General features: G+C 38.9%; 1 protein-coding gene across 1 annotated transcript; it reads right to left on the bottom strand.

Annotated features, from left to right (window-relative positions):
- Positions 1–7011: 7011 nt before the first annotated feature.
- oprd1b (opioid receptor, delta 1b) lies at positions 7012–14989 on the bottom strand. Its single transcript, XM_068736039.1, has 3 exons — positions 14656–14989; positions 10296–10651; positions 7012–10075 (listed from the first exon to the last, which is right to left on the bottom strand). Exons 1-3 carry the CDS (start codon positions 14889–14891, stop codon positions 9546–9548), a joined length of 1122 nt encoding a protein of 373 aa, XP_068592140.1. The 5' UTR covers positions 14892–14989; the 3' UTR covers positions 7012–9545.
- Positions 14990–17461: the final 2472 nt, after the last annotated feature.

Genomic DNA, 17461 nt, shown 5'->3' with positions numbered 1-17461 from the left:
TTGCAGACCATAAAGAGGAGAGCACCTCGGACAGCTCAGCCACGTCAACAGATGGAACATTTGAAACCATGGTGTGTTTTCTTATCAAACATAAGATGAGTGACTCTTTTTACTGTTGGCAATGATGTACATCTTATTTTGTATACGTCGCCTTTACTGTACAGTTTATCAGGATCCTCCATGGGACTGAAGTCAGTGAGTTCAGTCTGCCTGCCCAGCCAGGCAGATAAGTCCTTCTCCCCCATTCCTGGACCCCATGCCAATGATACATGTGGACACACCTCTGTAACAACTCAGATTGTGTGGGGTAGAGGCAGCAGCAGCATTTTCTGTCCATTAAATGTCCATCATACATAACTTCTCTACCTCACTCTCTCCTCCAAATGTAACATTTTTACCTTTTAACAGTTAACATAATTGGTGGTAACTTTCTAAAACCTTCATTTTCATTCGAATACACATGGTATGTGGGTGTGAGTGGTGTTTGTCTAGTTTCTAATGTGTGTATTGAATGTACAAGGTTGTCATAGTCAGAATCTAAAGTTGAGTCACCCTCTGTGTTGTACTGTGTGTGCGTCGAATGGTCCATCACTGGGTCCGCCCCGCCGCCTGCTCCCCCCCTCAGTCCGATTGTTGAGCCCTCCCACCAGTCTTTGTTCCATGGAGATTGGTGGCAGTTTCTTCTCCTATGTCTGGATTGGCCACATTGCTGACGCAAAAAGTTTTCAGCTGGTGTGTGTCCCAAAGTCTCTCTGCCCCTCTGTTTTCCTCTTTTGCCCCTGTTGTCTCTGTCCTTTCCTCCTCGCTTGTCATGGCTTGATTCCACTGTCAGCTGGGCATCCTCTGGTTTGCGCTGATGAAAGTCTTTGCTTGTTCTCTGTCGTTGTACTGCTCCTCAGCGTGTTCATGTTGCAGTATGGTTGCAGTCTTCCATATCACACAACTCTCTTTGGTGTGATGTTTTCCAGGCTTGTGGATGATGTAAAGTATTCTTTACAAAGTTCAGTCAGGGCTGTCTCTTCATGGTTATACGGCCAGTTTTAAGCATATAACACACTGCAGGTTGATTACGGCTGGTGTGAATGCCGCAGATATTTTATGATAACACACCAAGGAGGTAAAAGTTCTCTTGAATTCTGTGAATTTGCTCTTTGACCTCTCCACGTGAGTCATGGCTTCTTCTTCTTCACGTCTTCTTTCTCTGTTGCAATGTCCTCTTTGTCTCGCGTTCAGATAATCCAGGTTCATATTGTCATCAGTGTTCATGGACGAACCAGTAGCTGTGAGCGTTGACATGGTGCCTGTAGATTTTGATGAGTCTCGTTCGTCTTCTTCATCCTCGGAGTGTTGAGTGGTGGGTTTTGGCGGTCATGTTGTTTGTGCCAGGGGAGCAAACAGCAGCGGCGTTGCGGAGACCAGATCAGGATCCACTCGACCATGTAAAACAAATACAAAACTGCTTTCTTCATTAACTTGTCATTTCAAATTGTGAGTGCTGTTTCTCAAGTACGTCTTAATAAAGAAATCCACAGTTTGTGATTATCTGAATGCTTTGGAAAAGCTTTGGTCAGGGTTGTTTTCATCCAATGGTCCGTCACAGTGGGAACCTGTTTCTCAAAACAGATGGATTGAGAGAAAACGAATGCAGCCTTAAACCCACAAAAAACGTTCATCTTTAACTAAGAAATTTGTCTTGTTTAAGAAATATGAAGAAGGCGACTTAAAAGTCATTGATTTTGATTGAATGACTGGGACAATATAATTAAAGTGGCTTTAAAATCACCAGATAATTTATGGCACATTTTCTCTGTTGATGTAATTAGATTTCTGAAATGTGACAGTAACATCAAGAATCAACCTATTAAGCTAATCAGCTATCATAAGCAAGTCCTGCTCTATTGGCAAATGTTGTACAAACGCCTCCAACAGTTACATTCCTCACAAAAATCAATCCTCACTCTATAAATAATGGATGGGCATAATATTTGGTTAGTTTTGGATCTGTTAGATACAAATGAAAACTTGTAAGAATACCAGTATAATGATTTTTGTGTTAAATTACCAAAGCCATTTTTCATTCTCATTAAAGCAATCCCAAACCATTCTTACTTTTGATCAAAGGAGTGATTTTAGACTTATTCAATAGCAACATTAACACATCTATATCCTGTCAAATTTACGTTTCTTGATGAGAAATGTAACAACCACCTTATCAGACAGAAGTTGACCAATTCAACAGAGTACATGGATCTAAAGTACTGTCCTATAATACCCAAAGCTCAAGAAATTAATTTCAAATGAATCATCCTTCTAGCCAATTTCTTATATTAAGATTCAGTTTTGAAAGTAAACTCTGTTCCTTTTGCAATACAGATATTGAAACTACAGAGCTTCCCCCCCAGTTGACTCTCCAACTGTACTGGAAACAAATAGAAGAATGGTTTAGACAAAAAATAATTGATCTGTCAAACTCAAATTACATTCAGATATAATGTATGGACTTAAGAAAGATAAAGTATAATATCTGTTGATTAACACAATTATAGATTACAGATTATAAAACACTTGGAGGATATTGCCCATTGTTTAATAACTTCAATTTTTCAGTAGAAATTAACATAAACTATATGGAGGCTCAATCTGAGTAATGCTGCTCTGTACCTTTTATTAGAAACATTTGTGAAAACAAGTAAAAAAATCAAATTATTCATGTCAATACTGTCACACTTCCCTTTGTGTCTCTCTATGTGGTACAAAGAAATGTCTGTTGTTCATTAGTTGTACCAGAATAACAACAACAAATGCCCCTGGCTGTTACTGGTGCATTAAGAGATGTATGCTGTACCTCATGTCTGAAATACTCAACTGTTGCCATGGCACAATAGTTTTGACGTTTAATAGGAGAATGAGAAAATATGCATTTCTGTGGGCGTGTGCACAGGAAACCAAATGAGTATCGCTCTTGCTGTTAAGCTGCTGGTACTCCATCGCCTGAGGACCACATTTGTAATTACTGGAGATTGCTTTGATAGATTGGACTCTTTGTCCAGTGGGCTGAGGGCCTCTCATGAGCTGCACGGAGGACCAACAGATGTGCAGGGGCTTGTAAACAGGGCCAATCTCTTAATCTGATGCATGGTTACATGTCTGTTACATTGATCAGATGACAACAGCTATCAAACCCTTTTCATGATCGCCATGGTGCGTGACTCATTCATTTAATGGAGTTCTCTTGTAATGTAATTGATGTCCCTGTCATATTGATTCTGTGCTAATTACTCACAGAGGTCCACGTAAAGTATGATCACATAAATCACCTTTGTGGTTGACGTTGATGTGTTGATGTGTGTGTGTGTGTGTGTGTGTGTGTGTGTGTGTATATATATATATATATATATATATATATATATATATATATACACTGCCTGGCCAAAAAAAAAGTCGCCACCTGGATCATCATGCCTAGTGCCTACTGTACAAGCCTGTGGGGGCAGTGCTATGATCTGGGGTTGCTGCAGTTGGTCAGGTCTAGGTTCAGCAACAGTATGTGCTCAAAGAATGAGGTCAGCTGACTACCTAAATATACTGAATGACCAGGTTATTCCATCAATGGATTTTTTCTTCCCTGATGGCACGGGCATATTCCAAGATGACAATGCCAGGATTCATCGGGCTCAAATTGTGAAAGAGTGGTTCAGGGAGCGTGAGACATCATTTTCACACATGGATTGGCCACCACAGAGTCCAGACCTTAACCCCATTGAGGATCTTTGGGATGTGCTGGAGAAGGCTTTGCGCAGCGGTCAGACTCTACCATCATCAATACGAGATCTTGGTGAGAAATGAATGCAACACTGGATGGAAATAAATCTTGTGACATTGCAGAAGCTTATCGAAACAATGCCACAGCGAATGCGTGCCGTAATCAAAGCTAAAGGCGGTCCAAAGAAATATTAGAGTGTGTGACCTTTTTTTTTTTTGGTGGCAACTTTTTTTTTGGCCAGGCAGTGTATATATAGAGTTAATATATAAAGAGTTCTCTTAATGTGCAAATAGGTGGCACACATTAGAAGTTCCATCAAGAATATTGACATTTCAATATGGATACACAGTTAGACTACTTGTATACATTTAAGTTTATATAATATAAGGTTCAGCACCCCAGTCATTTTCATACAGCCCCTATGACTCTCAGCTGGCAGATGGCACCCAGTTTGAATCCCTGTTACTGTCCCTCAGCAGGGAAAACAAAAGTAGCTGCCTCCTTGTGAAACATCCAGTAAAACTGCTACTGCTTCAAAGCTTTTGCACTTCTGGCATTTCGTAAACAACCAGGAGGTCTGATTATCTGTGTCACAGCAGGAGTCTGTCACACCAAGCAGCAGGACCAAATTGCCATATCCATTACCAGAATCTCAGCATAATCATCATCTAAATGGTTACTTCTTTTAGGTGTCTTTTCTTCCCTTCTTTAGTTTTGGGTTTAAATGGTTTTCACTCAGCACTGACAGGTTGTGCATTGTGAGTCCAAGATGCTGTGTTATGTGAATAGCCTCACTTACAGGTGCCTGTAGTTGAGACGCATGAACACTGTAATGTTGAAATGTTTTTGTGGCTGCAATATTTTGCTGTAATGGCGCTCAAGTCAAGTGCTTTTATCCAAGCTACCAAGCAAGATAATTGTGTTCCATCAGGCCAAGCAACCAATCTCTCACTTACAGTTGATATCTTTTCTCCCACACAGACAAATAAGCAGGGGAAGTCACATAACAAGAATCACCCAGATGAAACAGAAAACAAGCTGTTGGATACTCTGAGCGTTTGATGCTAACAATGGAATAGAAGCATTTTAACTGTTATGAACGCTTGGGCTAGATTCCCTCTCTGTTGTTGTTTCCCTCTATTTGTTTGAGTGCACGAGGAACCATTACTTAAGGTCAGTAGATGAGAGCCTCTAATCATTTGTGTGCTGCTCTGAAACTAGTCTATCTTATCTATATGCGTAACTGTGCACAAACACAACACTTGTTGCATTTGCAATCAAGCTCTCAGAGAATATCTATAAGTGTTATAGATCTGACTGCTCTGTTGCATAAAACGTTAGTATTCATGCTTTAAAGAGAACAATGTGCAGTCTAGCCAGGTTAGGAGCCAGCTTATGGTGTTTGACTAAATTATTCATTTTGTTATTGTTTCATTTGTTTGCAGTGAAAATATAGGCAGAGCCATGTATATTTCATCAGGAACATACTGTATGTTCTGTAGCACACAGGAAATCTTCAATGTCCCCATCTGGTGTCCTGGTGGGAGTTCTATGATGTCTGGGTCTGAATAGTCTATGTTTTTTTGTTGTTGTATAGGAGCTTCTGAGACATTCCAACTGACTGTTTCTCTTTCAAATCATTTGGGTGATGTCCTTCAACATCCACAGGAATATGAAAGATAATTGAGGGTGACTTCTTTAAGCAGATAATTATTTCATCCCTTTCATGTGTGCAAGAAATTAAATTAAAGACCAGATGACAAACAAATGCAAAAACACCACAAGAGTTTGCCATTTTCAACACATCTGCTGTGGCGTGTGTCATGAGCTAACTGGTTCCCAAATAATTCCTCAGTGGATAGCGCCCAATCATGAATCTTAGCACTTGACTTGCACTGCAGTGTGACCCGTGCAGTCAAGAGTACACAATCCACATTCAATGAGAATCTTAATTATTTTTAATAAATAGTTAATTGGTTTATTTTGTTCCTTTTTTTCCCTCAAAGATGAGAATACACAAATGGATACAAGTGGTCGTCTGAATGTGTGTCACTCAGGGCCTTTGGCCTGTGTAGCTTTAGCAACAGCTACAAGGATAAGGCTTGTATTTGTCTTGTCAACAGATTGTGTGAAAAGACAAAAAAAAACTGAAATGATCCTGATGCATCTTGTTCCTCTGTGCCATAGAGTTCCATTACTGTCCAAAACTATTTAAAACACATAATTGAGCCACACTGATGCATTGGCTGACATGTTCCTTCATTAGAATGAACATTTGCACTATTTATTTTTAGCTGACCCACATACACTGTTCTGCTTCTTTTATCCATCCATCCATCCATCCATCCATCCATCCATCCATCCATCCATCCATCACCCGTAACCACTTATCCTGTTAAGGGTCACTGGGGGACTGGAGCCGATCCCAGCTGACATTGGGCAGAGACAGGGTACAGCCTGGACAGGCGCTCAGACTATCGCAGGGCCGACACATACAGACAGACAACCATTCACGCTCACTTCCACACCTACAGGCAATTTAGAGTCATCAATAAACCTTTGCTGTCTTTGGACCAAATTCAAACCAAACTGCTGCTGAAAACAGTCCCACAAGAAATGTGCCACTTACTCTTGTTTCAATACAGTTTCCTTAAAAACTACAGCGGACATCTGTTTTCAGAAAATAACACATTTTTTTAGATCAACATCTTCAGGAGGAACCAATGGCCATGAGGCTGAGAGCCGCAGGCTGTGGAAGTCAGAAAGTATTGAGAGACAGACCGATGCATTATTGATATGAATCAAAGGATTTGTTGACAATAATGAAATATACAATATCACTAGCTGTGTTTTTTATTGATATATTGTGAAATTAGCTAACTCTCCATGTATGTGTATTTATCTATGTATTCTCCAATGTATCTGGTCACCAGAAACTCCAATACCATCCCGGACTTATTTCATAATGTGCTTTCTAAGATTGCCTCTGACCAACAAGGGCTTCCAGGTCAAAGGTACCTGTGCCCCATCAACATCGCTCCCATGAGGCTTCACTTGCATTTACAAAGAGTTATAATGTTAACATCTGTAGTAACAACCACAGAAAACCAAATATTGGATTTAAACTGAAAGCTATTTACAACGATATCTTTAAAAAGCACCTACAAGATACAACTTGTGCTATTCCATATGACGATTGTATAAACGTTATCAAAAGACAGAAACAGTTATTACACTTATACAATACGGTACTTTATATACTGTATCTGCTGAAACACAAAATGTGAAAACATTTATAGATCAAGCATTTTTCTCAACAAGACAATTCACTTTTTGCAAATAGAACATAATGCTGAATAAGGCTTTACGGTACATATTTTAAAATCAGCTGAACATATTGTCAACCATGCTGCAGAAAACATTTACAAATTATATTCCAACAGCAATGGTGACAGGCGACATTAATAAAAATATTTTGAATGCTTCACCGACATTTATAGCACTTAGTGTAAATACATGGTTCTATAACATTTGATTTTAGTAATTAATTAAGTGTAGCTTAATGATACAACAGCTTGACAGTACATTGAAACAAAATAAATCACATTACCACTTATTATGCTGTTACAGAACAATATTATCTTCATCCTTAATAAATAGATGCATTTTTAAACAAATAGGCATTGCTGCAGTGGCAAGATGAGAGGCATCGGTTTGACTGTTCTCTCAAAATAAAAAATAAAAAGTCTCCTCACTGCTCTAATCTCATCCTGCGTGTGTCCAAAGATCATCAGTGGAAACTCGTCCATTAGCTGTAATATGTATAGGAAGCTTCTTGTTCCTTGCTAATGTGTTTGAAATGATTCAGACTGGCCTCAATGCCAGTTTGAGGTCATTCAGTCACAACTATGAGTTGAAACAGCAGTGCGACATTCCCCTTCAGTGCCTCAGTTTACTGTCAGCACAGTATTCCAAAGAATACTGTGCAACAAAAAAAGAAAACAGAGCAGCCTAACTGCTAGAGGAGTACAATGAGTCAGCTGAACACTGATGTTCATGGTGAATAAACGCTGGAAGCCTCAGTCATCTCTGCTTAATCATGCAGGCCGTATTTTCATGTCATTAAAGGCGTCTATCACAAAGATCTTTCATGAAGTATCGGAGGGATGAAAGTGGAAAAAATGACACTGAAACATGACTCTATGGTAATAAACATGACTCTATGGTAATAAACATGCATTAACCTCCTTTAAAATTGTTCTTGATTGTGCGTGTGGCTTTCATCTGTAATTATTTCTCCTCGCATCCTCCAGTTTATTGTTTTGGTGTTTGGGCCCACAACTTTACCGTTTTGGTTCACTCACCGCTCTCTTACTGTTGCTTTCAGCAAAAGACCAAAACGTGACTGTACACAACACCAAATGTCAGAAAGACACCGTTAGCGACTAGCAAGTGAACATAGTGTAGCATTTAGCAGCTAAAGATACTGTTATTTCCCTCAGGAGTTGGTGGCTACCAACGCCGATAAAAGAAGAGTGAATACAACTATCCTATTTCGAGAAGCCAGTTACAGACTTAAAATGCATGATAGTGTTGCTCTGTAACGGCTAAATGTGTAAATAGGAAAGTTTGTCATATAAATTAAAAGGTGATTATATGTCAATGTTTACAGTGATTTCCTGAGTGATCAGAAAAGTAATTAGCTTAGGTTTAATTTGAAAGTGTCACATCAACTTATTGTAGTCCTTTATATGGTACCACCATTTTAGGGACTAGACAGTAATTTTACAAGCTAACAAAATAAAGTCATCTGTAATATTTTGCTGACGATAAAGTCTGAGACCCACACACTAAAGCAGATAGCTGTATCTTTGCTGTTGATCCTGTACTGTAGCCATAGTCACTTCTTGCTGCTACAGGGGATTTTTGGAGTCAGTCTGGTCTTCATCAAGTGAAGCACGTGATCTCTTGGATTGGGGTCACATGACTGACTCGGCCAACATTGACCACAGTTTGGCATTGAAAAGACTCCTCTTGGTGGGCTTCTCTCTGTGTTTAGCATCTATGTCCTGCCTGACAATATGATCATTTTTGGAAATGTTTACACAGTCCTCCATTGTTTACTTAATATGGATGTGAAGACCTACAAACACCCTTAAAACTTAGAGTCAGCACTTTAACCTCCTATTTATTATTGTGCAGACAAAACAGTGAAAAACACACCACTATACCAATACTTTCTGACTGCACTGTAAGTGTGTTTGGTCATAGGGTTGCATCATGCATGTGCTTCATATACATTACGGTCATTTTATGGTCATTTTAGCAGACGCTTTTATCCAAAGCGACAATTCAGTATCTATCTACACACCGTAGATGCAGCTACGGGAGCAATTTAAGTGGATAAGGGGTTAAGTGTCTTGCTCAAGGACACATTGACATGAGACTAGTGGAGCAGGAGCCGGGGATCGAACCGCCGGCCCTCTGATTGAAAGGCGGCCCTGCTCTCCACCTAGCTCGTGTATACACTCCACGGATGTGCAGTTGTATCCTCATGCGCAGGCACACACAAGCATGTTTGTGATCATTGTGAACGACAATCCGTAGAGAATTGTGTCTCACAAGCTTCATTATTTGAGATCAAAAACACAACCAATAATTTACAATAATAGCTGGTCAAAAGCCTAGATCTGCTGACTCAGACTCCTGTGGTGGAGAACTGTGTGACTTCAGTCTGGAGGTCATCCTGAACTTGTCCCCCCCCCCACTGATCCATGCCTAGTCAGGCCGGCGGTCTCTGTGTCGTCGCAGGAGCACAAACAGACACAGGCTCCTTTGTGCTATTGCGCGCTCTGGAGAAGCTGCTCTGCTCCAGGCCAGAGCGATAGGGCAGGCAGAAATCCCTGAAGCACCTTTTGAAGTTCTCATCCAAGAAGGCGTACAGCACGGGGTTGAGACTGCTGTTGGTGTAGCCCAATGCGATGCACAGATGCCAGCTGGCCACCACCAGGAGGTTCTTGCGGTCAATATCCACCATGGTCTTGACAATGATGAAGATGTGGATGGGAGTCCAGCAGACGATGAAGGCTGCCACAACCACTAGGACCATGCGGGTGATCCGTCGCATGTTCCTGTCCTTCTCTTTGGAGCCGGAGAGCAGACGGACACTCTTGAGCCGCAGGATCATCAGACCGTAGCAGATGGTGATGACCAGGACGGGAACCACAAAGGCAAAAATGAACACGCAGATTTTCATCACTGTGTCCCAGTACCACTCAGGTTTGGGGAATCTGAGTTCGCAAGAAGTGTTTCCTAGAGGAGTTAAAACAATTAGAATTGTAATAGAGGGCCATGTGGAGAAGCTAATTCAAGTTAATAACCCAGCTCAAATGTTCTCTTTTACGGCCTGATCACTCCCCCAAATCAACATTTGCCACTAAAGTAGCTAAAAAGCTTGTGCTGAGAAGTGAAGTTTTTGCAAAGTGATGGTCATTTTCAGATTTTTTTTTCTTCAACAATAGAAATCTTCTACCTTTAGCCGTCACCTTGGTAACAGCCATGATCATCACAGGGACCCCTACGGCGGAGGAGAGGATCCAGATGCAGACGTTGATGAGCTTGGCTTTGGCAGGAGTGCGGAAGTCCAGGGCTCTCACCGGATGACAAACGGCGATGTAGCGGTCCACGCTCATCATGGTGAGCGTGAAGATGCTGGTGAACATGTTGTAGTAGTCGATGGCAATGACTACTTTACACAGTACCTCCCCAAAGGGCCATGTGCTCATCAGGTACTTGGCACTCTGGAAGGGGAGGGTGCTAGTGGCTAGAGCGTCAGCGAGAGCCAGGTTGAAGATGTAGATGTTGGTGGCGGTCTTCATCTTGGTGTACCTGGTTGGTTAGAGGAATAGCACGGAGAACTTTTAACTGATTCTGACTCACAGTCAAGCTGAACTGTTGCTAGTTGAAGATTTAGTTTTTTTCAATATCTGCCTTCTGCTGTGTCACAAAGAAGATGCTACGTATGAATGACTAACAATATAACGTTTCAAAGTGAGAAACCCATTTACTGTTTAATCTGATGTGTTTCCGCTCTCAAACCAATGATCTCCCATTTACGCCGTAAACATATCGACCTAAAAATATAAAATGAATTTAAATGCATAATGTTTCTATGGCACAACACTAAAGGCCTCTATAAAACTGCACGTCCTTTTTACATTTAATGACATAATATAGATTGACATTTTTATGCCATTTTTTAACATATTATAGAACACAGACACAGTATATACTTTTTTTCTATATTCTATATTTTTACTTTTTTAGACATATCATACCATGACTTTTTATGACCTTTATTCGACATTCTATAATTTGAGTTTTTATGACTTTTTTCAACATACATAAAAATGACTTTTTTTTTACTTTTTTCGACATCCATATTTTGACCTTTTTCGACATACTATACTATGATTTTTTTTGACACACTATATTATGACTTTTATGACTTTTTTCGACATCTTAAACTGACTTTTTACTTTTTTCAACACACTACGCTACGACTTTTTTGAGATTCTTTTTTTGTACTTTTGATGTTTTTTTTCGACATAGTATACTATGACTTTTCTTTAAGATACTTTTCTATGACTTTTTACATAATATACAATGAGTTTTTTCGAACATCTTTAATTTGGGTTTTTATGACTTTTTCCGAGATACTAAACTATGACTTTTTTAACATACTATACTATTACTTTTTATGATTTTTTTGACATACTATAGTATGACTTTTTACAAAACGTTTTTCAACATACTTTATTTGGACCTTTGTGGACATACTATACTTTGACTTTTTTTGACATTCTTTACTTTTATTGTTTATGACATTTCTGGACTATTTTTGGACATACTTTACAATGACATTTTATTTTATTTTTTTTAAATTCTATATTGTTACTTTTTATGACTTTTTTAAAACTTTTTCCAAATTACTTTATTATATTATACCATACTATAACTTGTTTTGGACACACTATATAATGACTTTCTATTTATTTATTTTGACATTCTATATTTACGTTTTTTTGACATTTTATATTTTTACTTTTTATGACTTTTTTTTATATGAAATTACTTTTTGTTACTTCATTTTACTTTCAATGCCAGCCATTGTTAACATGCTGTACTGTAATGATATATATATATATATATATATATATATATATATATATATATTGACGCTCTGAGCTTCTTTTTTACTGATTTAGATGGGCAGGTAGTGACTGTTCCATTGAATTAGGCGTAATTTAGTGTCAAGAGTTCAAAACCAGCTTAGAACCTCTTACGTCATTGATGAGTTTTTTTCACTTCTTAGACCATGATTTCTTTCCGATATGCTATACTACAACTTTTTACATCATTCTGTACCATAACATTTTTTTTCAAAATTCTATATTTTTTACTTTTTATGACTTTTTCCAAAATACTATAATATTATTATCATTTTTAAAAACTTTTTAAGAAATATTAAATTTTTATTTTTATGAGATTTTTCTTACTTCTTATGACTTTTTTAGACATACTATGATATGACTTTTTTCGGCAAACTATACTATGACTATTTATGACTTATTTTGAAATACTATACTGTGACTTTTTTGACTTTTTGACATACTGTACTATGACTTTTTTTTACATACTATACAATGAGGTTTTATGACAATTTTTCGAAAAGTATAAATATATTGTACAAATATATTTTAGTATTGTACTTTTTATGACGTTTTTTCGACATCCTATACTACGGCTTTCTACTTTTTCGACAAACTACATTATGCATTTTTAAGACGTTTTTTGAATATACTCTACAATGATTTTTTTTCAATATACTATACTAGACTTTATTTGACTTTGTTTCAACATTCTATACTCAAAGACATTTCAGCATACTGTACTTTGAATTTTTGTAATGTTTTTAAACATAATATACAATTACGTTTTTTACTTTTATATTGACACTTCAGCAAATTGACTTTTTAGTAAGTTTTTTCGTCCTACTATACCATGTCTATATTCAACATACTATACTTACACTCTTTTTACATTCTGTACTGTGGCTTTTTTCACTTTTTTTTTGTTAAAATCAACGATCACTTTTTTCGTCATACTCTACTATAAATTTGTTGACGTTTTTTCAACATGTTGTACTCAGACTCAGAAGGCTACCGTGGTTAGTACCTGGACTTTGGACATAAGGTACATGCTTTACCAGATAAGCTACCAGGGATAACAAATGACGCTTTTGCAACATACTTTACCTGGACTTTTAAGATGTTTTTTCGTTACACTATGCTAAAACATTTTTGGACATACTATACAAAGCCTTTTTTTTTACTTTTTCTTGAGATACTATACTATTACTTTTTCTTGACATACTATACTATTACTTTTTTGACGTTTTTTCGACATACTATATTATGACTTTTACTATTTACTATACTATAACTTATTAAGACGTTTTTTTAAATCTAATATACTAAGATCGAATATACTATTCTACGATGACTATTTATGCAATTTTTTGACATTATTAGTATTCTAAATATATTACTTTTTAACTTTTGACATATACTATACTAAGAATATTTTTGACATACTATTTCAACATACAACAGTATGACTTTTTTAGTTTTATTTACATACCATACAATGACTTTTTCATGATATTGCATACTGTCACAATTGGCAATGCAGGGAAACAGGATTGAACCCAAATGCAGACAGAGGATGAGAAAGCAGGATGAACTCAGCGATTTATTGTCAAAATAACAGTCTGACACACAGGTAACCGGCAGGCAGGATAGCAGGTAAATAGGCAGTAAACAAGAAGCTGCATTGGCATGCTGTTGATCTGACAAGGACCAAAGGGGCGTGAAATTCTGTGGAGAGTGGCTGGCGAGTGAATGAAATGCAGGTGAGGTTGTGGGCATGAAATCCAACAAATGGAAACGTGTGTAGCGGGGAGAGGATGTCAGGTGAACATGACTGGCAAGAGAGTCTGAGGGCATCTACTGGATACTTAGAGGATGGCAGGACCGGGGACTGAGAGGAGGGTACATGGCCTGGGGAAAGTGAGCAGCTGGAGACAGGAACAGAGATCCAAGCCTCACAAAACAACATACATCTTAATGACATACTATCCTGTGACTTTGTTTGACATTTAACAGTAACGGGTTTATTCCTGCTGAAAAATCTTAAACTCCTCCTTTATTTCAGATTTACAGAGGTGATTGTTTTTTTCTTTTTCTTTTGGCGAGTCTGTTCTGAATGCCATCTGAGCCGTTTTAAAGATGGATTCATCCACATTAGTCCACAATATGACAGTAGTGGGTCCTATTGAATTAAACTGCAGCAACAAGCTCTACAAGGAGGGAATATATATATATATATATATATATATTATTAATATTGCTTTGTTATTTAAGATGCATTAGTTCAACAACACATCTACATTACTTGAATCCTCAGAATCTGCAATACATGAATTAGTACTACAGTCGTCGCTGTGGTACTAATTGCACCCCCACCCCACCCCCCTCGTGTGTGTAGGAAGAGTGTGTGTGTGTGTGTGTGTGTGTGTGTGTGTGTGTGTGTGTGTGTGTGTGTGTGTGTGTGTGTGTGTGTGTGTGTGTGTGTGTTTGTGTGTGTGTGTGTGTGTTTGTGTGTGTGTGTTTGTGTGTTTGTGAGTGGGTGTGTGAGAGAGCGGCACACTGAAACTGTGGGGAAATACAAAGGAACATCATAAATTACCGACAGTTTTTTTTCTGACATTTTACATTGTTTAAAAACACCACTATAGTCTTTTACTAAATAGTTTATAATGTATTTCTTACCTGACCACCCCGTACATTACAAGTACGTTGCCAAGCAGTCCCACCACACAGATGAGAGAGTAGAGAGCCGTGATACAAACGGCGATGATGAGACTTGTAGTGTCCCTGGTTGCAGCCTTGTCGGTGTCGTTGCTGTTTGTGGAGACGCGCAGCGGATCCTCGGTGAACGTAACATTGAAAGGAGTTATGGAGACCGAGTCGTTAAAATCACTAAACGCGTAAGAAGGAAGAGCCATTTCTAAAGAAGTTCAGGTGAGATTGTGGCGCATGGAGAAGTCAGAGATTTCCAGAGCAGGTACACAGGAGCGCACGAGAACTGAACGGCAAATTAGTAATGAGGCGCACAGAGCAGATTAGCGCTCTCTCTCTCTCTCTCTCTCTCTCTCTCTCTCTCTCTCTCTCTCTCTCTCTCTCTCTCTCTCTCTGCGTATCTGTACGTTCCCTTTGACAAAGCGCACTGGTGCACAAAGCAAGAAGTGTTTTCGTGCGCAATTCATACCCTGCCCAAAAGGGATACCATTTGTCAAAGTGCTTTAATTAGCTCCAGCATGTAATATTACTTCATCGCACTGCATCCTTATTGACTTTTATCCAATAAGGATGTCTATTGTTTGCCATGGCACACAGCAGCTGATCAAACAATGCCAGTCAAATCCAATCCGAACACCTCTCATTGTTGCAGCTCATTTGTTGAGCCATATCGCTGCCTGCCGTCAACCCTCAGGTACTGGTTCTCCCACTCTCCATGGCCTGAGGCTTGTGTTACGGGTGCTCAATTAGAGGACTGTCTGTTTTGTATATGAAATGACCTTACTAAACCACAAGAGTGATGTAATTACTTGTCAGTAGCTCGGCTGATTAAATATTAAGATGGTTTTGATAGCCTATAGCAGCAATTTAAGTGAGTGGATTTTGAAGTGACTCCTGCAAATTATCCTTTACATTTGCTGCCTGCTAAATTTTGTTGGTATTACAATGTTTATTTCCAATTGAAGACTATGATTGACCTGCTCAGCTGTCACCATGTCATGTAAATCCATAATTACACAGATGTTTGACTTTTAAGGCCAAACAGATGTGTCTTTTCACAATTTCCATCAAAGCGCTCGTTTATCTGTAGCTGTCTGTAGCCCATTACTGAGAACTTCACAAGCCATTAGGAACATGCAGATGATCGTGTGTCTGCTGAAATTGCTGAATGCATGTGCTAGTGTGCAGCCTGTTTGAGAGTGCCTCTCAGGGGTAATTGTTTATTTGAACACAGCCAGATCAAAATCCTCCCATGGCTGTGTCTGTAGTGTTTATAACTGTGGCAGTCTTTATGCACTCTGCAAAGTGACCTTTACAAAATCCGCCTTCAAGCAACCGCCATCAGAGGGACAGTCAGAGGAATAGGGCCAGCATGCTGAACAAAAGCTCTGATGCCTCTCCTTTACTGTTCCTTCTAAAGATAGATCACACGTGTCTTCATAAGATGAAGAGCAGTAATTAAAATGATCTTTCTCATTTTACGAGTTCAGTGAGCTCATTTGTCTTTCATTAATGAGGGATGTTTGTTTGCAGCTTCTGTTTAGATTTCTGGTCATCTACAGATGAGCCTAATTCTCAACATGAGGAGTTTTTAGCCATGCGAGCGGCATGGGTCTGTCATGGGTGTCAGTTGGTGATTCTTCAACCGTTGACCGCCGCTTTGGTCCAGATTGAAATATCTCAATCAAACAAACAATCGTTGTTCCCAGACGATGTATCCTAATCACTTTTGTGCTCCCCCAACTTTTGTATCTAACAACAACTTCAGATCAAAATTTTAATTTTCTCCAGATGGATCAGACAAAGAGAAGCAGAGGACAACAAGACATCAATTTGAGTGTAAAATGTAGGTATGATGAAAGAGCTATTCACTTTTCTGTTACACAAAGTCTAAGGTTTACAAAAAAAAACAGATCTGATGTAACACATATCTAAGGGTGAGTGGTTTTGAGAGAGTGTGAGATGAAGGGAGGGGGGCAGTGGGGGTGGAGAGGTTGCATGGATTCAGACACCTCCCTTCACATATTGAATTCAGCCCACGACACCTCCAGAGGGCTCAGAAGTACATTCTGGTCTCAACGGTTATCTTGCCCATATACCTACAACTCTGACACTGAAGCACTGATCACAATTGCTCAATCTCAACAACAATGGGACTATGGCACGCCCCGCTGGCATGAAATGACTTACACAGCAGTTCGGGAAGTAAATTCTGTTTAATTTCAGTTACAGCTGTGTGGGAGAACAGTATATGACACCTGCTACTGCTGTAGGAGGTATGGTGACATACAGGGTTAGATTAGAGGACTATCTATCCCTCTAATGAAGAGGGCTAAAAATACTATAATGTAGTGCAGAGTAGGTGCTCTCTGTAATGGCAGAAGACTGAGTGTACATAATGAGCAATTTTCTCTGTTGTTCTCCATCTTTCTCTGTACACAATTTTGAGATGTGGTCAAAATGTGTTGTAAAAGAGAGAAATGGATCTGGACATACAGTACAAAAGACAAAACGGACAAAATGCTGCTGTTGCTGTTGTGGTGTTTATGTTCTCCCCTGGGGGACAATCATTCACGATTCGTACAGGCAGTATGATTACTCGCATCACTCATCAGCCCAATGGAAACCTTGGGAAGCATTACGCTGCCTAACCGAACCCATCAAATTCATGGCAGGGAAAACAGAGTGCAGACAATTTAAAGTGGGCTTCATGTTGGGGTCTTGAATCAGGATGGAGTGATAATGATGCATGTTTGATTTATAAGTGATCAAACAA

Source organism: Cebidichthys violaceus, unplaced genomic scaffold, assembly GCF_023349555.1.
Source record: "Cebidichthys violaceus isolate CVI_PGR_0920_01 unplaced genomic scaffold, fCebVio1.0.p SCAF_7, whole genome shotgun sequence".
Lineage (NCBI taxonomy): Eukaryota > Metazoa > Chordata > Actinopteri > Perciformes > Stichaeidae > Cebidichthys > Cebidichthys violaceus.
This window is presented reverse-complemented; position numbering and strand designations above follow the sequence as displayed.

What these genes read in the sequence shown, in the direction of transcription:
- oprd1b (XM_068736039.1), bottom strand. Translation starts at nt 14,891, where the DNA reads ATGGCTCTTCCTTCTTACGCGTTTAGTGATTTTAACGACTCGGTCTCC. An exon ending in GTAATGTACGGGGTGGTCAG is followed by an intron (nt 10,652 to 14,655) that starts GTAAGAAATACA and finishes CTAACCAACCAG; the next exon opens with GTACACCAAGATGAAGACCG. An exon ending in TACCAAGGTGACGGCTAAAG is followed by an intron (nt 10,076 to 10,295) that starts GTAGAAGATTTC and finishes TAACTCCTCTAG; the next exon opens with GAAACACTTCTTGCGAACTC.